General features: G+C 47.2%; 1 protein-coding gene across 3 annotated transcripts in view; it reads right to left on the bottom strand.

The window, feature by feature from the left end:
* Positions 1-19,425: 19,425 nt before the first annotated feature.
* Positions 19,426-26,005, bottom strand: part of CWC15 (CWC15 spliceosome associated protein) — an 86,295-nt gene continuing 79,715 nt past the window's right edge. For all 3 annotated transcript variants that reach the window (XM_085621411.1, XM_085621412.1, XM_085621413.1), the window contains exon 7: positions 19,426-19,845. In XM_085621411.1, coding sequence (XP_085477537.1) covers positions 19,716-19,845 — 130 coding nt within the window. In that variant the 3' untranslated portion in view covers positions 19,426-19,715. The remainder of the gene's footprint in view (positions 19,846-26,005) is intronic.

Here is a 26,005-nt window from a genome sequence, read left to right on the forward strand (position 1 = left end):
GGCAAGGAAGCCGGCCGGTAACTCCATCAGCTCCAATACTCATTGTGAAGCGCTGGCGGCTTTCTTCCTGGAGAAGGTCCAGACCATATATAGGGCCTTCCCCTCCTCCACTGCACAAACCAGTATGGGGCCTCCCATCCGGTTGGATCAGGTGGTGCTAGACTCTCTCCCCTCTCTCTCTTTGGAGTCTTACACGGCCTTGGCTCTCCGAGTTAAGTCGGGGTCGCCGGACGACCCGCTCAAGCCACCTATGTTCAGAGACCAGGTTTTTGCTCGCCCGGTTTGCGACTTAATCAACACGTCGCTATCATCAGGCCAAGTGCCTTTGAAATGGAAGCATGCGGTAGTAATGCCCATTTTGAAAAAACCATCTCTCGACCCTACAAAATCGGAGAACTACCGCCCGATTTCACTTCTCCCGTGGCCAGCCAAACTCGCGGAGGCGCATGTCAACACCGCCCTCTCTGGTCATCTGTTGCGTGCCAACATTCTGGACGACACCCAGAATGGTTTTCGGGCTGGCCACAGTACGGAGACAGCACTGTTATCTATGGTCGAGCACCTTCGGGTAGTTCTGGATGCAGGTCAAACGGCGGCGCTTGTTTTGTTAGACCTAAGCGCCGCCTTTGACACGGTCTCCCATGACATTCTCCTGCAACGTCTTGAGGAGATAGGGGTGATCGGCACTGCACACCAGTGGTTCCGTTCGTTTCTCAGGGATCGTTCCTTCTGTGTGGCGTCCCCGCCCTACCAGTCCAAATGTCATCCTCTGTCTCTTGGGGTCCCACAGGGTTCCTCACTGAGCCCCACGTTGTTTAACATCTACGTGAGGCCGCTGGCTGAGGTTGTGAAGCTCTGTGGTATGACCATGGTGTCGTACGCAGATGACACCCAGCTAGCGGTCACGATCAGCGGGGACTCTGGGGTGGATGCCCCAAGATTCAGAGAAGGACTCAGGGCGGTGGCTGGTTGGATGACGTCCAACTGTCTCCAACTAAACGCCAAAAAAACGGAGGTGATGATCTTTGGGAAGCGGACGGACCTATGGGGAGATACTTGGTGGCCCTCTGAGCTGGGGCCGACCCCCACTCCGGTTGCGGAGATCAAAAACCTTGGTGTTTGGCTGGACCCTTCCCTCAACTTTGTTGGCCACACCAAAAGGACGGCGGCTTGCTGCTTCGGCATCCTGCGCAATCTGCGCCCTGCCCTTAAATACTTCGATGCCGCAACTCGTCAATTGGTGGTGCAAGCAACGGTTTTGGCACGGTTGGACTATGCCAGCTCCCTTTTTATAGGATTAAACCAGGCTGAGTTAACCCGACTTCAAAGAGTGCAGAACGCTGCGGCCAGAGCGATCATAGGTCTTCCTAGGTTTTGCTCGGCCGGTCAATCTTTGCGAGCCTTGCATTGGTTACCCGTTAGGCAGCGGATCCACTTTAAAGTTTTGTGCCTCTCCTTCAAAATTCTGAAGGGCCTATCACCTCCCTTACTGCACCAACTCTTGCGCCCTTACATCCCGGGCCGCACTCTGCGCTCGCTAGACCAAGAATTAGCGGTAGCCCCTCGGTTCAAACTCAGTCGGGTGGGGGGTCGCTCTTTTAAGGTGCGGGCAGCCGCACTCTGGAACGCTCTCCCTTTGAAACTCCGGACCTTTGGTGACCTGCTCTCCTTCCGCAAGGCCGCTAAAACTCATTTATTTTCTGAGCTTTGTTAAATCCTTCACTCCCCAATTTCTTAATAATTATTTCTGTTCCCCAGTTGTGTTGTGTTCGCCACCTTGTCGGTGCGCCGGGACGCTCCTTCGCTGGAGCAGCCGTGCGCAATACAAATAGCACTAACATAACATAACATAACATAAAGGCAGAGCAGGGAAACGCCCCTCACGGGCAGAATGTGAGGGCATCAGCCAGGGCCCCAACCGCTAGAGAGTAGGAATGGTAGGTGGTCGGCCACATGACTGGTAGGTGAAATGCAAGGCAGAAGGGCAAAGGAGTAGCATTAACCCTGCGTTGTAGGACTAGGCAGAGGTGGAAGCAGAATAGACCCCATAGCTGTGGGTGACCTGAGGCGGTCCTAATCAGGTATGCAAGTTGGTCCAGGTGCTGTGTACCACTGGGATCCAGCAGTACCATGGGCAGCAGTCCGACCGCCACAACACACCCTGCCCCGGCCAGAAAGCAACCGCAGCTTCCGTGGCAGCCGCAGCTTCCGTGGCAGCCTCCGCACATCAAGGCCGAAACCGCGCAACTCAGCCCCACCTAGGCTAGAGCATCAGTAGTGTGGTAAGGCGATATGAGATGCCAGCACTGGGGCTAGACCCGTCTCAGCACCCCGCTTCCGGAGCAGCAGACAAGCCAGCACCAGCCAATAGGCAGGAGGCCCATGAGAACGCTGGGCCCCGCTGAACCAATCACAGAGAACCCACTCTACGGTCACTTTGCTTTTGGGGCCCATCTATGGAGCAGCGCACCAATCAGGCCACTGTACGTCAGGGAGGCTGCAGCACCAGATAGTGGTCGTGGGGAGTCCGCAAAAATGATGGATGGATGACAGATTGTAATTCGGCCGGCCGAGCTCTCTTAAGGAACGGCCATTTTGAGGTCTGGCTTGGCTCCACACCTCCTTCTCTTATTCACTAACCAACTATGACCTTTAGCCAGAGAGGGAAACAGTCACCCCTATGATTGAGACAAGTGAACACAGCTGCATACCAGGTGCTGACGAATAGCCTGTAGCAAGATTTCCCACTTTTTGCTTCTTCATGTTTTTCCAGGCTATCTTACTTTGTCAAGTGGTTTTCATAAACATTTTTGGACATTGTAGACTTCTCACTGAAATCCCAACAGGATTATTGGACAGAGAGCCATCCTGTGAATGAGGTACCAACAGGCCTCAAGACCCAAAAACAGACATCAAATAAAAGGTGGTTCTAGAATGACTATTACTAGGTTTTGTTAGAAATGCAAGGCTTTTTCCCCCACACTCACTTGATGAACTCTTTAACAGTCAGTCAGATATGACCAGCAAGTAGAGATTCACTGAATCTCAAGTGCCTGTCTGACATTTTGTTGATCTCAAAGTGAGAAAATGTGTGCCACCCTCATTATTGAAAGAGTTGCTAGCCTGCCAGCCATCTTTGGACTGAGCAAAGCGTATTTTTTCACAAACAATATGAATACACACACACTGATCCCTTTTCTCCCATACTCTTGCCCTTTCAACATTGTTCTTTCTGAAAGCAGAGAGTATGATTTTTTCGATAAAGAGTTGCATGCTTGGGTGTATATGCTATGCACAACATAGATTTTAATATTTAAGAGTTGATTTCATGCTTTTGACAAAAGAGAATGCATGCACAGTACAAACTATAATGCCATATTTGCATGTCTTTAGAGAAATTATTAGGATTCCTGGCAGGCATTTTATGACCAAGTAGGAAAAAATATGTTTGCGCGTGGTCTCTTAAAAGAACACATTGCAACAGTAGTTCTTGGCACAGAAGGGAATAATTTGTGTGAGAATGTGTTCTTTATGAGAGAGCAGAATGCTGTCACATGGCAGTGACATTAGCCACTGGCTGAAGTGGTTTGACCCACTGCCCCATGCAATAGTGAACGGAAGAAAAATGTGAGTAAAACGATAACGGGCAAATGGATGAAGAGGGTTAGCTAATAGCGCCCACATATGTGGTAGTAAGCGTTATATAAATGTTGCAATGTAAAGTTTTTCTTTACACTGGGGGCAGTACAACATTGCATCGGGGGGGGTCTCCCACTTTAAATTTCACGCATGGACAATATTTTCCCTCATTTCCCTATTACTACCCCAGTTTCCTGCAATAGTTCTCACTTTAATCTGCCCTAACTTTAGTCCCATAAATTATTCAATCGAACGCTTGTTACTGAAATGTACACGCACAAAATGTTAATAGATAGTTATGGCATGTAAACAGCCTTGATAGCGCTCCATAATGGGTTTTAGTGATCACTTTAAGATTCAGTTTGCTTCATGACTAGTATGGCCAAGACGCATCCTTTGGGAAACCCCCTTCTGCAATATTCGACAAATGTTGCTTTTATAGCTGTACTCTATCTGCGGATTGCAAAGATACTTTATCGACAACCACGCTTTTCCAAAAGCACCCGATACAGGGGGTTTAAAGTCATGTGCTCTCTGCGGCAAAAGTGCCAACTGCTTCTAAGGATCAATGCTAGGTGGCAAAACTTTCCTTTAAACTTTGCCAGCTTCTGCCCAAACTAGCAACTCTCTGCAGTACCACCCCTAAGGTTAGACTCCTACAGCACCACTGGTGACCTTCCCCCCCCCCCCCCCGATAGAATTTGCCATGACATCTATATGAGTTTAATACGGCATATGTTGTGTCCAGATTTCCATGGTTGGTTACCTAATGTGTAACATAACCACCCCTTTCTGTTTAGAAGGTAACACAATTAGTTAAAACTTGCATGCCTCTTCCAACATGGTTCCATTTAGTATCCCCCGGTCCAGAACTTCTTGACTTCTGTATTTTTTTTTTCCTATGGATGATAATCTCCACAACACCAGGAGAAACATCCAATACAGAAGAGAATAAAGCATTAACCGTAATTGCCCACAGCCATAATATTGTGATCAAACTAGCAAACAAGGGTGGGGTGATAGTCCTACAGGACAAGGAGTACTACTGTGCAGAGCTATTGAGACATCTTTCTGTTGAGGAACACTACACCAAAGCCAGGGGTGGAGCCTACCCCGAGGTTAGATCTATCAGAGATGTCACTGATGCGGGACTCAATGCGAGTTTCCTTTTTAGACATGAACATCCTTTCCTCAAGGTCCCCCACGCCAGAGTGCCGGTTTTATATACTCTTCCAAAGATACAGAAGAATTTATCTGGACCTCCGGGTCACCGGATTGTTTCGGGTTGTAGTTCCTTTTGGAATCACTTTTTCAATATGTCTAGGTTTTCCCTCAATCCTATTGTACCTCTAACATGTTATTTCATCTGGGACAGTATGAATTTCGGTCGAAGGGAAACGTTTTAATGACTTTACTCAGATTTAGGTAACTAAGGTCATCCTGTCCTATATATCAACATCCCACAACTTAAGGCCCTCTGGGCGATAGCGAGGACACTCGATACCAGGGTGATGCCACACTGGGTACCCTCCTCTTTTCTGGTTGATCTGACCGAAATTGCCCTTCACAAAAACTATTTCTTGTTCCTTGACACCTACTATAATCAAGGAAAGGGCGTGGCTATGGGAGCAGGATTTGCTCCAGACTTGGTGAATCTGTTCATGGATGATTATGAAAATACGCATTTGTTTGGCAGTACCAATCCGTACAAGTCCATTATTGAATTCTGGTGCCAATACATTGAGGTTTTTCTAATCTTGGAGGGCACCATTAAAGAACTCCAAGATTTTGTAAGGTGGATCAACTCCTGTTCTCCTGACATCCAATTCACCATGGCACAGCAACACACGCATCACATTCCTAGATCTCACCATCAAAACAAAGGATGGTGTTTTATACACATCTGTTTAGAAAACCCACAGGAAGAAACTTGATTCTGATGTACTCCAGTCACCAGCACAGACGCCTACGGGACAACCTTCCCTATGGCCACTTTTTGAGAGTATGCAGAAACTTCCAAGAAGGAAGATTTCTTCAAGAAATCAGACCTGCTCATCAGCCGTTTAGTAGAGAGAGGCTATCCCACCTAATTATTAGAGACTTGAAAAGAGCATGGTACCCCCATAGAGAACATTTGTTGACTCCCAAGTGCACTGAGACGGAGGGAAGAATGCTTTTGGTCAGCACATTTCACATTGACAGCAGTGCCATGGGGAACATCATTTTTTAACACTGGCACACCTTCGTTATTTAAAAAAAAAAAAAAAAGGGTCTCAAAGTGAGGAACAAATTGGTAGGAAAAGATTTACCTGCTCCTACGACCCCCAACTATTTAGTTTCAATGGGATCTACCTCCCATCAGGGGGCATTTCAAATGCAGCCAATATGCAACTTGCAAGTTCTGTAATGAAACCAGAGTCTTTACCAGTGGCAGCTCCTCCGCTAAGGAGGAGTGTCGCCCCACTGCTTTTGAGCAGTGAAATATGAAAAATAAAATCATAACAAAGGTTATCATCGTTTTATTTTTCTTCACTTTCTTCCTGCAGCTGAGCCGAGGGTAGGGATGTCCATCCCCACATTTTGACACAGCCACAGGAAGGAGGAGTGGTTGCACTGCTACAAGTGCGCATAACGATTTGGCCAGCCGTCTAAGGCCTGCCAAACAGTCATGCAGACTTCGATCTCTCCACCCAAGCTCTGCTTCACAACCTGGTGGAGAATAAGCAAAGGGTCACCGGGCCTCTGTGAGTGCCTAATTATGGCCCTCTCACCAATCATGGCAGTGCTCTCATGCTGGGTAATACCAGCATGAGAGCAGCGTCCGGATTGGTGCAGGAGACCCTGTGGCATGCCGGGAGAAGAGGAGCAGAGGCCAGAACAACGCTGCAGAATGCAGGTAAGCATTAATTTGTTTTATTCTTTTCCCCCACGCTGCCCCTGCCTCATGCTACCTCCTCGTAATTAAAGAATGGCTCCTAGACACACATGATCCTGCAGACGCAGTACAAAAGTGTGCACTTCAGGGTAATACAATCCTCAAATTGTATGGTGGTGCAGTGCCACAGGCGCTCCCACCAGTGATGAGGGTGGTTCTCCCCCTGTGGAGGTCCACCCTGCAGCCCATTAGAAGACACCAGGAGCTGACCGAGCAGACCACCTCCTTGTGGGTTGGTATAGCCCTGGCTCAAGTTGCTGGACTGGACGACCTCAGGGATGGGACTTCATTGGTATCTCTACCTTAAGAGATGTCATGGAGGAAATACTACCACAACATAAGTGACAAATTTGACTTCCACCAAAGTCAATTCTTTCGGTACCAGACAGATTGTACAATATGGATTTAATAGTCTCTAGCAGAGATTTACTCCACACAATGAGGAGCTGTCCCAAAATAGTACCCTACTGGGGCCATGTGACCTGCTGCCTACATGGGGTTCTGGGTTGGCATATCCTGCTAGACTCCAAACTTAATCTTCCTACATATTAACAGTACCCTGGGTGGGAACACCTACAAGTTGACTTATGTGGCTGGGACTTACCCTGGCCAAGTGGGATTGGTCCTGAAGAAACAGATCCCCCTCCCCTAGACCCCCCCCTCCCCCGGTTGGAGGTTGTTTTTTTGCATGAGCATGTAGAGGGCGGTTTACAAAGCCCAAAGTTGTCCTAAGAAATATGTAAAAATTTGGGGCGCATGGGCACCGCACTGTTGAATTATGATAACTCCTGAAATTGATCAGTCTAAATCAGTGGACTACAGTGGGCACACGTTTGCAGAAGCACTGGACTAAATTGGAGCCAGAGGTAGTTTGGTACTCATATGGAACATACAGGGGGTGGGGGTGAATGGCAAGGGAGGGCGACACATCAATAAGCACCTACGGTTCTGTGGTATCTGTTCTACCATTTGTTACTTCGGTAGTGTTGGCTGCTTTACCCTCTCTAAGTATGCAAAAATAAATAAAATGTATAGAAAAAGCAACTTGTCAAATTTCTGATTTATACATTGCTGTTACCAGATTTGCGTATATTTTACGGCTCACTCTGGGTGGAGGTTTTTACCCAGTTATGATTCTGCTGCACCCTACCTTCTTTCCCCCCCCCTCTTTACAGGTGGTGACCCCTTGTACCCTCTTTTTTCTTTACAGTAGTGGCCCTAGTAGCCCTTGTTACCTTTGCGTTACATGATAGACTGCAGGCAGCGAAAATATCGGTTGACACCAAGAACATGCCACAAAGATCACATACTTGGTTACCACCCATCTCATTTGTTTGTATCAAAGCAGCCACCGTTGAATCATTTAACTTTAGTCTCAGCTCCCTCAATGGGTGTCAATGAGCCCTGAGGTGCACTTGAGGCTGATTTCACAGGCTCTATTTCCACTTCTCCTAGTTACTAAAAAATAGTGGACATTGTTTCTATTGAGGTCAAAATTCGGCCACACAAGAGTCCTGGGGCCAATTAGAACAACCTCTGACAATCTAGTTAGTAGGATATCACAGTCTTGAGAACCTTCCCTTGCCTGGGTATTTGGTCAGATTATCCAACAGTACAACCTTATGACGGCTATGCTGTAAATTGAAGGGGCAATCATTGCTTTGACACCTACGGTTTAAAAAACAATGTTCACCAAACAGTGTGCACATGTTTTAGAAGCATTTTATATCAAATCTTCTAAATCGGTATTGAATGAACGGAGTTTATTTTGAAAATTCACAATAAATAATGCATGAAGAAATTATTTTGCTTTTCTCTCAGTCATGCTACACTTCACATGCAAAAGTCTACACTTTGCTTGAATATGCTTGCATCAAAATGCATGCTAACTTCTCCTAAATACTGATTGCAAAATATGTGTTTCTGGACATTAGTATATTTCCAAAAATTTGTATTTAAGAAATGGCACCTTTTCTTTTTCTCCATGAGGGCAAAACAAGATCTACCGTTTAACCCGCCTGCCACTGTGATTTCATAAGGACATTAGGGCAATAATATGCTAAAGAAACGTTTAGGTCCGCCGCACAAACTATTAACTATGTGATTCCGATATTCTATCTACTATGAATTGTATGTTCGGAGTTCACATGCAAAGAAACTGGTCTCTTTTATGCCATGATTTAATAACACGATTATTTTGGGTGTCTTATCAATCTTCTGTTACTTGTACTGATTTTGATGTCTTATACCTTTTATTGTAAACTTTTGAGTAAAACAAACTTATAGTAGTTCTACTACACTTTATTGTATTGGCATGCCATGTTGTGCCGTAACGTTTTTTTCTCTCTTTTATCAGATCTCCCATAGAGACAGCTACTGTATCACTTACAGTGGTTTAGAGGTCGCCCTTGGTCATGACCTAATGGATTTTTTTTATCTCCGTTCCCTGCTCCCAAAATGTAGATGTTTCTCGTGATTTTTGTGATCATGAAGCCCATTGGGTTCTGTTCTGGAATGAAAGCATGTGAGGGGCACTGGTGCACCTCTCTCATTACAACACATTTACAGATGTATCAATTGACCTTGGAGCCTTGAAAAAGTTGTCTAAGAAGAAACACGTGTCAGCTGTCTTCTATGTACAAAAATGCAAGCAATATTGGATCACTAAACTCTCATCAATAAAAACTGATGTGCTTTCGGAAGCAGACCTTCACTTGAATTTGGAGTGCTCTGGATGTCATTGTACAACATATGCAGCTTTTATGACTACATGCCATTGTTGACAAGTTTAGTAAAATCTCCCCATGTGCTACAGTAAGTGTCAAGGGAATAAATTAGCGAGGGTATGGGAGTATCAGAGCATGAATGAATACTTCGTACCTCAACACCAAGTTGCCCTAGACAAAATCTTACTGCCTCATGCATCCTCTAGTCTTTCAGTCTCAATCTGGATTAGCGTACTGATAGGGGTTACCTTTTTTTTTTTTTTTTTTTTAATTCAGGAGGCTTCCATCATCAAGATTACAGTCTCAACTGTAAGAGGAAAAAAAATAAAAATAAAAAACAGTGTCTGCAAGTGCTTACACGTGCTTCCTCGCGGCCCGCTTCTAGACTGCAGGCGTAAAGTGAGATCTAGTCTATGGAGCCAGAATAGCTTCTGGAAGGGCCAGTTAGCAGTTAATAAAAGCTTCAATACTTACTCAGGAGGGGCCCTAAAGTTAGTTAGCATATTTTTTCCTGACGAAAATTGTAAGTCTCGTTTTTTAGCAGACTATCATGTAATACCTGGATAGGAGTCGAATTGTTCAGAAATCAGAATATAGGATACATGAAACTTTCGTTCAACATTGGTTTTGAAGGTTTATCAGAAGTTCCATTGCAGAATCAACCTGAGAGAGAAAATGGACTCCAAATGATTGCTTCATCTTTAGGGTTGAAAAACCTCCAGAGCACCTGGACCAAATGAGGTCTTGAGCATTTGCAATTTTTCAGGTGTGGGATCTTCTTTGCTCTCTGTTCCTAATAAGCGTAGAACACAGCCACTCACTTTACAGAATTAGTCACTGTTGGAGAAATCTGGGCAAACAATGCAGATGGTGTATAACCAGACACTGCTGGCCAAAGATAACAAAAAATATCTTCTAATTATTTTTGGCAAACTATTATTTTTCTTTACTCACTGTTAGACCCGACCTCTTTTCGCGTGTTTTCCCTGGCTTTTTGATTTCTAACATTCCGGTTTGACTCTGCTTTTGCTGGTTAGGTCTCTGCACACTTTCTCACTGTTGTTCAGTGTTAAAGTGCAAGTGCTGCTGTTGTAAATTGTGGTATGGATTGGTGTATCCATGATTGGCATATTTGATTTACTAGTAAGTCCCTAGTAAAGTGCACTGAGGGTGCCCAGGGCCTGTAAATCAAATGCTGATAGAGGGACTGCAGCACCGATTGTGCCACCCACATGAGCAGCCTGTAAATGTAACTCTGACCAGCTACTGCAGTGTCTGTGCGCAGTTTGGTACTGCCATGTCGACCTGACACCCACTTGCCAGGCCCTAACCTTCCCTTTTCTTACGTAAAGACACCCCTAAGGTAGGCTCAAGGTAGCCCCATGGGCAGGGTGGAGTGTATGTGAAAGGTAGGACATATACTGAGGTGTATGACATGTCCTGATAGCGAAATACAGTGCATTTCGTTTTTCACAATGGAAAGGCTATCTGTCCCATTGGATAGAATTGGAGCTTACTTATAACATCTTATAAGCATAAATTCCTATGGGGGCAAGATAGGAAAATAGAGTTTAGTATGCCTGGACTCAGAATGTAAAAATGCATCTTTTAGTAAAGATGATTTTTATGTTCTGTGTATTTTCTTGCTTAACCATCCTGTGCGCCCCTGCTGGGTTTGTGGACTGACTGACTGGCTTAGGAATGATTGGGGATGTGCATTCTCTTCAGACAGCCACTGGAGTGGTCGAGGTGTGTCCTGCCTTTCCTGGATGACTCCGGGCTGGGCTAAATAGATCTGGGCTGCATTTAGGGTAGTGGGAGGAGATTTCTTGCACTTGAATGTGCCTGGTCTACCTTGGACAATTCTGTCTCCAACTCCTGCCGGGAAGTTAGGCCAATGAGGACACAAGGCTCCTCGCTGAGCACAACACTTTTCAATCTCTACGGTGTCCCCCTCTGCTCTCTCATAAGGTCCTTCGGCTTCAAGACAGTGTCATACACCGATGACCCACAAATAAGACGTTTTAGTGCAGGCACAGCCAGATTGTGGAACTCACTCCCACTGGCACTTAAGGCAGAAAACAACCTTCTGGCATTTTGTAAACTTTTTAAAACTCCAGCTCTTTAACAACTAGCTCCGTTACAGTATCCTAAATACTCACTCTGGCTAGCACATCATGGGGAGCCGCCGCGCCTAGACACCTCCAGGTATTAACGCACGTAATAAATCTAAATTTCATTTCATAACTAAGTTTTGCTGAGCACAGACACTCTCTAAGAACAAAGGAATGTTGAGTATAAATACTGGGGCCCAGACCCCAGAACTTTAGAACTCGCTGGAATCAAGGAACCTGCCAAGAAGAAGAGCTGGAAGACCTGCTAGGAGGATTACTGCCCCTCTGCTGAGTCGGCCTGCAGTTGCTGCTTCTGCATTGGGCAGTAAAAGGACTGGACTGATCTTTCTTTACTTGTGCTGAGTATCTCCAAGGGTTTGAAGTAGAGCTTGCCTCCTGTTCTGAAGTCTCCGGGACCGATAAGACTTCACCGACTTCTGGGTACCTCCTCTGGAACAGTGGTTTCAGTTGCCACAGAGGGGTGAACACAACTGACTCAGTCACCGACTACGTCGCTGGCTCTGTGTCCTGACGGCACCACAGAGGGCACTGCCTGTATCTCGCACCGCAAACCTGGTCTCACAGACTATGACCGCCGCCAAGCTGTTGCTTGCACCGTGACCTGTGGGCATCGCACTTTGTACCGCCTCACTTCACTTTGCCCTCCTGGTCTCACGGACGCCGTCGCAGCATGCTGACCGCGACTTCCGCAACCACATCGTGGATTGGGGGCACCGCTTGTAAGTCTCACAACAAACCGCCCCACACCGCAGTCTGGACCGACAAACGCAAGCTCGCCGCAACCGGCTCTGTCACCTGCACCACGATGTCAGCACCGCAACGAGTACCACCTTCAATCCGCACCACAGCCCTGGTCTCACCGATACCGCTTGACGACGGTCACCGAGCAACTGCATTTTGCATCTCAACCACAACAGTTGACACGACCAGCCTGCACCAACATGTCGGCCACAACACAAAAGGTACAGTTTACGGATCTGTTGACACTCCTGACCGACGCGGTCACACGGAACTGTTGGATTCTGTTGTTTGCAGCACTGCGGTAACACCGGACGGCTCTACCGACTTCAAGGAACTGTATTTTTAAAGTATCCTTGCAAAGTGCCTATTTTCCAAGTTAAGTAGGTTGAATTTTCTGTTGTTTTGGTCTTGTTTTGGATATAAAAAAATATTGGATATTTTTCTAAACGGGTGTGGTGTCCTTTTGAAGTGTTTTCACTCTATTACTGTTGGTTATGTGCAAATACTTCCCACACTGCCTCTGAGATAAGCCTGACTACTGATGCCAAACTTCCAAGGGGGTGAGAGCAGGGATTATTTTAGGAGTATAACTCTTACCCTGACTAAGAAGAAGGGTCCCTACTTGGACAAAGGTGCAAGCCATTGCCAACTAGAGACCCCCATTTCTAACACTGGTTGTCTGCGGTGAGGATAGGACTTGAGTTTGCACTTGACCTACAGTGATTGGTGTACACTACTACCATATCGCAGACAATTACGTACCACACACTGGTTCTTTTGGTCCATTTTTGGTCTTGCCAGTTTTGCTGAGAACTTAAACTTGCTACTTCATTATGCCTGAATCAAGAGCATCAGCTGTTGCATCCTTGGAAGTTGCCTTTGAGGAGGACAGATTGGAATCATACAATGTGAAAGAGCTGAAGGCTATTTGTAAAAACCTAAAGGTCCAAGTCAGAGGTCTCACCAGGAAGGAGGAACTACAAAAGGCACTGAGGGCTTGGGTAGCAGCCAGACATGCCAGTGGGCAGTCTGGAGATCTCAGCAGGGAGGTGGAGGAGCCTCTTCCTAGGGTGGATCTGCTTTTTTTTTGGGGTGGGGGGACCCTCCAGGTCAGGCAGCAGTGGCTTGTCCCCAGAGGAGCTGTAGGACAGGCAGGTAGCAAGGAATTTTGAATTGGAAAAATTTGGGATGGAGCATGAAAGGGAAGACAAAAGAATATCCATGGAGGAAAGAAAGATTATCTTAGATCATGAACATGGTCTTGAGGAGCTGGAGCTAAGGAGTAGGTCCAGCACAAATGGTGGAAGCAATTTATCAGTGCAGGCAGATAGAATTTTGCGCATCCCCAAGAATGTAGGCAGGGAATTCAAGAAGGGGGATGACATACATATATGGTTTAAGGGTTACGAGGGATCTATCTACATGAATGGGGTCACTGAAAAGAATTGGGGGGCAGGATTGTAGGCTCTTTTCCCAGAAGAGGCAAGGGACACTTTAGTGGCTTTGGGTAAGGGGTGTTACCTCACCTATGCTGACATGAAGGAGGCCCTTCTCACCAGGTATGGTCTCACTACTGAGAAGTACAAGGATCAGTTTAGGTCCAGTAAGAAAACTGATGCAAACACTTGGTTGGAATGTGTGGATTCATTTTGCAGGTCACTGGATGGCTGGGTGAAGGGCAGAAATGTGACAGATTTTTAAGGGCTCTACAATTTGATTGCATGGGAGCACTGGGAGTCCGTTTTGCAGAGCTGCGCCAGCACTTGGTTGATGGTAAGCTGACTGACACCAGGAAGCTTGCAATGGAGGCGGATTGCTGGGCGCGTACCCAGGTCCACAAGAAGGTGTTTGGGGGAACTCGGCCAAGGGAAGGCAGGGTCCCCACCAGAAGAGTGGGACGACAAGGTTAAAGCACAGGAGTTCTCTAAAGGGCCCCAAACGAATACCCAGGATAAAGGTTCCCATCCCGCAGGAGATAAGAACTAAGGGGTCTCTTCAGGAAGGACAGCAGAGACCTTCCCCCACAAGTGCTATGCCTGTGGGCAGGTGGGTCACTTGAAGAGGGATCCCAAGTGCTCCTAGAGGGCACAGCCACCCACCGGTGGGCAGTTGAAGGTGTTGGCTAGTGTAGTGCTGGGGGTGAGGGGTACCCACAGGAGGGTGGTGATCCCGCAGAAATGACCTGCGTCTCACTAGGGGACAGCTAGATGGTCCCAGGAAACCTGGTGCCTGCCAACACTAAAAAACTACAGCGCCTGGGTGGGAAAAGGGTAGAGGCTCTCAGAGATACTGGAGCCAGTGTGACCTCAGTCCGGTGTCACCTGGTCTCTGAGGAGCAAGTAGTCCCTGGGGCATTTCACCAAGTAGTTGCTGTGGACAACTCAACGAGCCAGTGAATGGTGGTGCAGGTTCCCTTTGATTGGGTGCGGGGGGGGGGGGCGTCTACGGGCCCTGGAGGGGGGTTGCGAGCCCTACCATACCATAGATTGTTTGCTAGGAAACAACCTGGAGCAGTCCTTGTGGAGGGATGTTGAGCTCAGGTCTCCCTTGGAGATGCTTGGGTTGCTAGAGTGGGCATGCGTGACCACTCAGTCAATGGAAGCCAGGAAGGGTGATCAGAAGGACCAGGAGCCTGAAACAGTGGCCTAGGTTCCTGCCAAAAGCAGGGACAGGGGGTGCAGGAAACCTGCCCCTGGAGGTTCCAACGATCCGGGAGGAGGCTGACCCTGAGGGGGACGCCCCGGTACCTACAGGGGGGGGCCGGTAGCTGAACTGGGGGACTTATCTGAGCTGATCCATTGGCAGCAAGAAGGTGGTCACACCAGGGAGGAATTCTGCAGGGAGCAAAAAAGAGTGCCCTACTCTGGAGGGTCTGCGGCAGCAGGCTGCAGACCAGGCAGCTGGTGATCAGTCCGGATCACATTGGATCTACTGGGAAAATGATCTTCTGTACAGTGAGACTACGGTCGCTGGGCCTGGGTCAGCCCATGTGCTAGTGGTACCCCAGCGCTTCAGGACCGCCTACTGGGTCTGGCTCACGACGTGCCTTTGGCAACACATTTGGGGTGGGACAAGATCGTTGACAGGCTTGTCACCCACTTCTTTTGGCCCCAAATGTGAAGGCAGCCAGATGGACATTGCAGGTATTGCCAAACTTGCCAGGCAGGCGGTAAGAGTAGGAGGGAGTGCAATGCTCCTCTCCAACCTTTTCCAGTCGTTGGAATCCCTTTCGAAAGGGTTGGGATGGACATTTTGGGTCACTGGATCCCAAAACAGCCATGGGCAACAGGTACATCCTGGTCTTGGTGGCTCATGCCACCCGGTACCAGGAGGCAATCCTTCGAACGACGACGGCGCCAGTGGTGGGCGGGCATTAATGGGGCTCTTTTCCGGCATGGGTTTCCCCAGAGAGGCGGTTTCTGACCGTGGGACCAATTTCATATCCAATATATGACATCCCTGTAGAAGAAGTGCTGTGTAACCTACAAGTTCACTACCCCTTACCACCCACAAGGTAATGGTGTGGAGGAAACGTTCAACCAAACCTTAAAGGGCATGATCAAAGGTTTAACAGAACCTATGAGGCGTAAGGAGGACATCCTCTTACCATGCCTTCTCTTTGCATACAGGGAGGTACCACAAAAGTCATTAGGGTTCAGTCCCATTGAGCTTCTGTATGGACACCCTGGGGGAGGACCTCTCAGTTTGGTCAAGGAAGGCTGGGAGACCGCTTCCAGGAAAAAGCCTCACTTTGAGGGCTCCGAAGAGAACATGCTCTTGGTGACAGATGATGGGGTGCGAGGGGAGAGTGAACCTCTCCCTGACCTTCTGTCTACCAAGGAGCATGATGGGTCAGTGGAAGGTGTGATCCTTCTCCCCTACACTGACACCAGAGCAGCAGGGGGACTTTCACCAGTTGTTGGGACAGTTCACACAGTGTTCTCTCTGACCCCAGGTGTTCCTCACTGGTGTACAGATAACATGGACACCTGTGATAGCCCTCCTGTAAAACACAAGATTTACAGGTTGACTGACCGGGTCAGGGCAGGCATCAAAGAGGAAGTCTCTAAGATGTTGGTGTTAGGGGTGATAGAGCCCTCCAACAGTCCTTGGGCCAGCCCAGTGGCATTCGTCCCAAAGGCTGCTGTACCCAGTGCCACTCCATAACTGCGGTTCTGTGTGGACTACCATGGGCTCAATGCCGTCACTAAGACTGACGCGCACCCCATCCCCCGAGCTGATGAGCTCATTAAATCGGTCGGGAGCTACGAAGTTCCTCAGCACGTTTGATTTGATGTCTGGGTACTGGCAGATTGCCTTAACCGAGGGGGCGAAGGAGAGGTCAGCATTTTCAACCCCAGAGGGGCACTACCACTTTCGGGTGATGCCCTTTAGGTTGAGGAATGCCCTTGCCACCTTTCAGAGGTTGGTCAACCAGGTGTTGGCTGGACTGGAGGATTTCAGTGCCGCCTACCTGAACGACATCGCAGTGTTCAGTGCCAGCTGGGAACACCGGCAGCACCTCTGGGAAGAGTTGAAGGCTCTGCAGATGGCAGGTCTCACGGTCAAGGCCAGCAAGTGCCAGCCCCCCCCCCCCCGCATCCCAAGACCCAGACGGAGGGGAGAGCCTTTTTTAGGTCTCACCGTGTACTATAGGAGATATGCTAAGGTCTATGGCAGAATTGTTGCCCCCTTAACAGAGCTGACTTCCAAAAGCAGCCAAGGAAGGTGATCTGAACTGATGCCTGCCAGAAAGCTTTTGGTGCCCTGAAGGCAGCCATGTGCACAGCACCCATGCTCAAGGCACCGGACTTCCCCCAAGGAATTCTTAGTGTAGACTGGCGCTTAAGAACATGGTGTGGGAGCGGTGCTCTCACAACTGAACAATGAGGGCCTAGACCAGCCGGTGGTCTTCCTTAGCAGGGGACTACTACCCAGAGAACAGAGGTGGATTACCATAGAAAGAGAGGCTTTTGCTGTGGTCTGGGCACTCAAGAAGCTAAGATCCTACCTGTCTGGGCCTCACATCAGAGTTCAGAAAGATCACAGGCCCCTCAGATGGTTAATGCAAATGAGGGGTGAGAACCTAAAACTGTTGAGGTAGTCCATCTCCCTACAGTACGGTAGAACACCGCCCTGGCACAGAACATGCCAACGCTGATGGTCTGTCCAGGTTCTTCCGCCTTAGTGAAGAGAAATCCCAAGAGGGTGGGTAGTTCTCTCTACTTTCAGCTGGAGGGGACATGTGCTAGACCTAGCATCTTTTGGTGAGTTTCCCCAGGCTTTTTGCTTTCTGACCTCCTAGGTTGACTCTGTTTTTGCTGGTTTTGTGACTGTGCGGACTCTCTCACTGCTGTTCAGTGTTGAAGTGGGCCCGCACTCGGCACCGCCTCGCTTCACTTCACCATCCTGGTCTCACGGACGCCATCGCTGCACGCGAATTCCGTGACCACATCGTGGATTGGGTGGGGGGCACCGATCATATGTCTCACGACGCTCTGCCGCCTGCACCGTGATCTGTCAGCACCACAACGAGCACCGCCTACACTCCGCACTGCAGCCCTGGTCTTACCGACGCCACTGAATGACCATTACCGAACTGCTGCCTGCACTGCGACTCAAGGGTACTGCATGCCGCACAGCTACGTTTCGCATTGCAACCGTGACGGCTGCCACGACCGGCCGCAACACAAAAGGTAACGTTTACGAATCTGTCGACGCCTCTGACTGAGGCGGTCAGATGGAACTGTTGGATTCTGTGGTTTACAGCTTCGCCGTAGCGCCGGACGGAGTTACTGACTTCAAGGAACAAAGTGCCTATTTTTCCAAGTACTGTATTTTGGATTTTCTGTCGTTTTGGATATATAAAAATAAATGATATTTTTATAAACTGGTTTGGTGTCTTTTTGTAATCTTTTCACTGTATTATTGTTGGTTATGTGAAAATACTTTACACACTGCCGACATAAGCCTGACTGCTCGTGCCAAGCTAACAAGGCGGTGAGCAGGGGTTATTTTAGGAGTGTAACTTCCATACACTGACTAGGAAGAATGATCCCTACTTGGACAAAGTGGCAAGCCATTGCCAACTAGAGACCTCCATGTCTAACACTCACCAACACCAAAGCCCCCCTCACGTTCAAATAAAAATAAGACAGCTGGGGGAAAGTAAGAATGTTTATAACGAGTAATAAGTTGTGAAAATGCTGCTTTTTGACAAAATCAAATGGTGAATATCTAGACACAAGCATCTCTCAACTTATCTTGCATTAAAACCACTCGGACAATTACTCACTCTAAACACATGAAAGGGCAGTAATCATATTGTGCAGTATCAATCACACCCCAGAAAGTGTGAAGACAAGTGATGGAACTAGCAGTGACAACCCATACATAGAGAAATTCCACAAGACTATGCATGGCAGGCCGCAGGACACCCTCTCCCCCAATACAGAACTCAACTGCACGGAAAACAACACCCATTTCACATTGCTCTTAATCATCAGGCCCAGACCATCTGAGGACACCTTCAGAAAACAGACAGCCCCGGCATCATAGGGCCAATAGGACAAATAACTCTCAAAATCATGTTGCATTAAAACAGCGCACACAGCATGCTTACAAGGAATTCCGCACAATTACAGGACAAATCCATTGCTTACCATGCGAAACAACGGTGTACTAGGAAAGTATATTACAGAATCCATGAAATTAAATATAAGGAGTCCTGAACAGCACAATAGGAAGGAGACATCAAGACTTTTTACGTAACTTTTACTGTTGGGTTTTGGTATGAGGCATTAAAGTCCTTTAACCGAAGCTTTCATTTAATTTGATTTTGTTTCAATTAAAAAGCAGAGATGCATTTTGGCAGGTAGGAAGATTTAACGGCAATACGAAATCGAACTGAATTTCAAGTGGTTGGGTTAATCCACTTTCCCAAGCTTATAGCAAATATTCCAGCAGTTTCGTTTCATTAAGAAACTGATGCTTTTTCTAAGATTAAGGACTATGGTGACGAAAAAAATCACAAGTAGATAAGTGTGTTGCAGCTGGCAAGTTCTTTATTTCATAACTGCTTAAGGGGCAGTAAGAAGAGAAGCTTCAAGATGTTACTATCCTTGTAAAACAACTGTAACTCCCTTTGGCCAATAAACTGGAATATATAATCCACCCTTATTCCCCCTAAGAAGAATTTTGTATATAGACCAAGTTCATAGATGTTACAATAAAGTGACAGTACATCTAGTTTTTTTTCCAATTTTTTATATATTTATTTTTTACAAGAAATCATCAATGAAGAATATTTAGTGAAAAAAAGATTTATTTTAGTAGGCGTCTACACAATTACAGGGAAAGCGGTGCATTTCGTTCTAAACAAAAAAAAATAAGAACAAACCAAAAAAATATTGACATTAACATTAAAACAAACACACTGTGGACTTGAAGGATAAAATCAGTTCTTTCATTCCATAAAGGGTATTACCATAATCTTCCAAGTCTAGTCCAATGTTGAAGAAGGAAGCACATAAAACTGTACTACTTTATATATTTTTCCATGAACTTTTTGTGGAATTCCGATCTTAATGTGTCATTTACAAATCGTTTGTCCTTTTTCATTTCATCTACGCCTTTAGCACAGTTCTTGAAAACAACATCATCATCCCACCTGAAACGAGAAAATATATTTCATTGAGATGAGAACAGGTCAATACTTCAATACTTTGAAGAAATGGGTTGTTAAAACAGTTTTTGAGTACCAACACATTTGTGCTCAAAAAGGATCACCCATTAATGCAAGAAATTAAAAAGTGCATACCCCCAAAGTAGTGCACTTGGCAGTCTTCTAAAGGTCCGAATGAACATCTAAAGAGCAAATGACATTAGGCTTCACCGAAAAACAATTTACTTACAACTGGTAACACTTGCAAATGGAAACTATCTTCATGCAGATTCCTCATCGAAATCAATATTCAGGTTCACTTCTAGAGAAGGAAGATATTTCTTATATTCATGAATTCGTTGCTAGGCAGCGCCAACCATGGATATCACAAGCATGCCTCACTCAAGCGGATGAAATTTGCCTGCCCCGAAGCGAGCAAGTCAAAAAGGCTGAACTATCAACCATAACTTTTTTTTTTTTTAAATCTCCTGCAGTACAATTGTCAGAACAGGGGCAGATAGAAGGTGATAAGGAATCTCATCACTTTTATCTCCAGGCACAAGGTAGTTCTAGTTAGGGCCTTTTGTTTTGCCAAGAACTTTGGTACCGCTTGCCTAATCCTCATGAAATTTTCAAACCACATCCCCCTTTTTAGGGCTCGCCTGGCGTTGCAGCTTGCATGCTATGCTCGCTCTACGAGGGCTTCTTGGAATCAATATACTTTCAGAAGTTGTGTTTTGGCTCCGCCCATAATTTTCATTGGTGTGCGTCATTTTGCGTCATTGATTATTCTGAACGGAGTGTGATGATTGTACCTGGGACTGTTTTGTCCCTCCAGGTTGCCACCCTCTCCTCTTTTGGCCCCGCCCACACGGACTGGATCGTTTACTGGTGGAGTCACACGGTCTCCTTGAAAAGCCTGGAAGCACTCTTTCTTTTGAATTTTCACCGCATTCAGCTTCAATTGCACAAGCGCGGTCCGCTTCGGCAGCGCTTGCTTATTTACTTAATTGCACAAGTGCGGTCCGCTTCGGCCGTGCTGGCTTATCAGCCTCGGAAGACGCACTAGTGAGCCTCGGCAGCCCGCCTCGGCCCACCCCTTTACGCACAGTGAGAGCGCTCTCAGTGCCTGGTACACATCCGTTACTGCTCGCCGCGCCGTGATGTTAGCCGGCTGCCTGCCTCCTTGAATCCGCGCACAGGCACATTAGCATCTGAAATGAGGTGGCTTCTTAACCCCCGAGGGACAGCGTCGCCAACCGAAAGAGGTGAGGGTTTAACTTTTGGAATTATCCGACATAGCGGGAAGTCTGGGCGTTGCAGTCCCCACGGTAAAACATCCCTTGCTCTGGCAGGGAAAGAAATGCAGTGCCCTTTAAACCAGCTCATCCTTACTTTCAATATTTTCAGATTGTAAAAAGCGGTTTCTTGTGTCTTGTGGGCCGCGTTCGAGCTGTGGAGGAAGCGCTGAGTTGTGTTTTCTATTTCCTGGTGTGTCGCCGCACTCGGTTCTGGGTGGGAGGACGCGCGTGTCCTCCAGACTGTTGCGCGCGCTTGAGCACGGTGCCGGCAGACAGATCGCATCTGTACGAGTGTCTGTCCCGGGTTACCTCGGTTTATCTTCTCTGTGTGTGGATGGTGGTGTTTATAAACTGTGTGCGCGAGATGTTTACATTAACCAGGGGCGGGGGGAGGAGTGTGCAGCTATGCCAACCCAGGGAGCACGGGGCAGCTCTTTGCCTCTGGTGCATTTGGAGGCTGAAACAAGGGCAGTTACACACGGAGGCTCCCGCCTCTTCTCATGATTTATTGCAACAACAGCCGGCAAACTGTCTAAAGGTCATTTATTTCCAAGAGTGACTTCTTTTTAGTGCACACTTTAAAGCCCCCTGTGCGTGTTGATCAAAAGGACTGCGCCAAGCTTTTGGCAACTGACGCATCGAGCTTATTCCTATAATACATATAACTAATAACTTGCATGAACCGGAGGCTTGTGCCTACTGGTGAACGGAGTTTACATCAATTGGTGCATGTAGCTTGTGTCAACTGATGTCTATAACTCGTATCAACAGGCGCATGGAGCTTGTTTCAACTTAAGCATGTAACTTGTATCCATCGGAGGCTCCAGCATGTGCAGACTGGTACATCGAGGTGATGTCGACTGGTGCAAATAACTTATATCGATCAGCGGTTCGAGCTTGGATCAACCGGTGCTTCGTGTCTGGATCAACCGGTGCCGTTTACATCCTCTGGTGCTTCGTGTTTGGTTCAACTGTGCTTAAAGTTTGCGTCCTTCGATGCATCGAGTTTGCATCCATATGTGCACGAAAAGTCAGGGCCGTGGATGCCATCACCACTGTTGGGGACTTCTTAAAGGGAGGGCAGGCCAGCAGGACATACCGAGCAGTGCGCCCCTCCTCGCTTCTATTGAAGAGAAGGCAGCGCGCGACAAACAGTTCTGGCTCAGATGTACTTCTTAAATTGTAAGTGATAGGAGGTATCCGACCAAAAAAAACCTACGGTCACGCTTGCAAACGTGGGCTTGTTTTCTTCCACGTCACAGGATGGCTGCTAAGTGCCCAGGTGAAGTTGTAAGATGATTTACCCCGATGAGAGAAACAGTGCTGCACCATGTGCATAAAAAGGCCACTTTTCAATACATGTCATTCAACCACTTCTCCAAACCAAATGTTTTCGTGCACCCTTCTCTCTTCTTCTCCCTTCTTATTCCACATCCTTCCTATCATTTTCTCCTTCCTATCTCTCTCGAGTCCATCCTGTCATCTCCTTTGCCTCCATCACTCTGTTCCGTCCTTCCCCAAATTCCTCTTTCCCTCCATACCTTCATTGATTAAACTCTTTTCCCAGCTCTTCTTCACCCCCCCCCACCCAATTTTTAACATGCCTCTTTCGCACTCATCCTTCCCTAACTCAGTCTCTGTACTCTTCTTTTCTGCTTCTTTTCTCTCCTGCCTTGCTTCACGTTTCTTCCCGCCTGCCTTTTATCTCTCCTTCGCCCCTTGTCTTCTGAGCCTTCCTTCTATCCCACCCCTTCTCTCCTGGCACCCAGCATCGCCCATCAGGGCTCCCACGAGGTGGTGCTGGTCTCGAGGAATTCTTGCTCGTTTCTCTTCCCACAGGCATCTCTGCGCTAATCTCGCGAGTGCTTGCGTGTGGGTCTGCACACAAGGCCTTCCTAAACAGCGACAGACATCGCGCCTTTTTCCGTTTTAACGTGGCCATCATTTGCCAACGGGGTCCCTTGCGCTCTTTTGTCCAACACGGCAAGGCCCTCTGATCTGCACTTTACACTTAACAGGAGATGCGTTTAAGTAGTCAAATGAGTGCCTGTCATGCTGCTCCGTGCTCATGCCCTCTGCCTACTTGGGCTTCTGTCCTCTCTGCTGCCTGCTTCATCCACTCTTACATGTACACTGCCTACTCAGCCCTCTGCCTGCTCAGGCATCTGGGCTCTCCGCTGCCTGCTTCATCCACCCTTACATGTACTCTGCCTCGTACATGCAGCAACTCCTAATGAAAAGAACATTTCTATTTATACAGACAATCTGTAAACTTATTGTTTGTTGCAGCCTTTTACTTTTTCATGTAAATTTCCGCCCTCAAATGCCTTTGGCTGTGGAGGTATAAGAAAGTCATCAGTTCTTATTGGTCATGTCTTTGGGTTAACAAAATATAGCTCAGTTTAAGAGGCAGCCGGCGAGACCTATTTGTTATACCAATGTTTATTTTTTATTGTTGGTTTTATTAGGTTGCACATTGTAAAAAGCAGACATCTCTTGCTGTTACAATTTAGACAGTAAACAAACCATAAAAAAATATGCATCGCTGGAACTTTTGCATGAGTATTATACAATGAAAATAAAGATTTTGGCGCAAAATATATTTTATGATAACCAAACAGTAGCCACAGCGAAGGCATTCAATATACACTACACTTACACTTCTTTGACTCCTATCATGCTACACAACTACACAACTGTCATGTAAGTCCCAAAGTATGATCAACGAAACCTAAACCACATAAGCGGACGTATATAACATTTACCCTGGGTTATCCCTTATATCAGGGAGTGAGCCTGTGTTCAGAGCAGCTTGTTCAGCGAGATATGTTTGCTATAGGACCCAAACGTTTTTGGGTCGGTTATGGGGGGGGGGGGGGGGGGGGGGGGGGGAGCGGATTCACTTTTTTAATGTCTTCATGTACCCCAGCAAAGAAATTAGCGGGTCAGGGACTACTGGCGCTTCTGTAATAATCGCTCAGAGCGTGAAATACATTTCCCCAGTATTTGCCAATGACTGGGCATCCCCAGGCTACATGTAGGAAGTCTGCGGGACACGCCCCACATCTATCGCACTCAGCAGTCTCACGCAACCCATAACGAAACAGCTGCTCCGGAGTATAATAAACTCTTTGCAAGTATTTAAAATGGATTAGGCGGTGTCGGCCATTTAAAGAAAAACTCGACGGGTCGCCTCACAGCTATACCTCCAAGTGTCATCGTCGATATTGATGCCCAAGTCCCTTTGCCACTCAAGTCTAGACTTGGTGTAGTAGTTCTTACAGTAGGCCTGCGCAACCCCATAAAACCTGAACATTAGTTTAACAGGCAGTTCCGCTTGAAGGATAAGTGTAAGTGGGGTAACCTCAGTGGGCTCGACCATATCTTCACCCAGTATCTCACGCATGGCGTGTCTCATCTTATAATACTGAAATTGCACTAGTAGGGTAGGAGCAGCGCCCTCAGGCACTAACTCATCCCATGTGCGTGCCTTCCCGTCCTGAAAAGGTCGCCCACCATGGTAACATTGAAAGCTTGATCTCTGCACACAGGGAGCCAAGCGCACCATTCCAGCGGCACCAAAGGGGAATACAAAATATTGCAGTCTTGTATTTTTACCAAGTCACGCCACGTGTGCACTGTGGAGTTTATGGTGTCGAGAATTCCCGTGCGACGGTCTGGAGGTCGAAATAGACTAGAGGGGAGATCCGAAGGGGCAACCGCAACTTTTTCAATGTCTAAGTGCAGTGGGTCTAGTGCCTGATGCAGCCAATGAAATGCATGCAAGCTTTGTGCGACTCTGTAGTACAAGTCCAGATCTGGGGCTCCCAGTCCTCCCAAACAGTAGGGGAGAGTGAGGACCTTCCACTGAACTCTCGGCTGCTTCCCCGCCCAAGTCAACCTGGTCAATATAGAGGTGATGGTTTTGAAGAAGTGAGCCGCAAGCACCATAGGAATATTTAAAAATAAGAATAAGAACCTCTGGAGTATCACCATTTATCAGCGATATCCGCCCCAGGAGTGAGATAGGCAATCGTATCTGTCTTTCTTAAGCTTAGTGACAGTCTTCCCATAGTTTTCCCTGAAAACAGTATCCGGGTCAGCGTGTATTTGTATCCCTAGGTAGCGCACCGGTTCAGCGGTCCATGTCAAGGGGAAATCCAGTTCGATGGAATTTGTAGTGGATGTCAACGGGAAAATAATGGACTTGTTCCAGTTAGTTTTTAAGCCTGAGCGCTCACTCAAACGGACCACCTCCCTAAGCACCGGGGACAAATTGATCTCCGGGTTCCTAATGTAAAGCAACGTGTCATCCTCCTAAGATGACACTATTCAATTATAAGCCGGAAATCGAAGACCACAGAATCCTTGGTATTCCCTGAGGGCACAAGCAAGTGGTTCGGCAACAATAGCATAGAGAAGGGGAGACAGCGGGCATCCTTGTCTAGTATCTCTGGAAATTTGGACTGGATTAGTGACCATATCGCCCAAACTTATTCTAGCCTTTGGCGAGTCATACAATACTGCTACTAGCTTTAACAAGCATTGGCATAGCCAATAGGTCTCGCCTTTGGGACCTTATAAGTGTTTAGCCATGCAAGGGTTGATGTTGTTGCACCAAGGATATTGTGCTGCATAACTAAATACTTATAAGGTCACAAAAGAGAGACCTATTGGCTATGCCAATGCTTGTTTTAGAGTGAGTAGCAGGCCTGTGAGTGTTGCTTCTGTGTGTAGGTGTAATACTCTTGGTAACTGTGTCCCCATGTGCCCTTTGTGTGCTTGTGTAGTGGCAGCTGCTTGGTTAAGCTGTGTCCTAGTGTGTTTTTAGGAGTACGTGTTTGTGTTGTATGTATTGTAGGCCT

Source organism: Triturus cristatus, chromosome 8, assembly GCF_964204655.1.
Source record: "Triturus cristatus chromosome 8, aTriCri1.1, whole genome shotgun sequence".
NCBI classification, from domain to species: domain Eukaryota; kingdom Metazoa; phylum Chordata; class Amphibia; order Caudata; family Salamandridae; genus Triturus; species Triturus cristatus.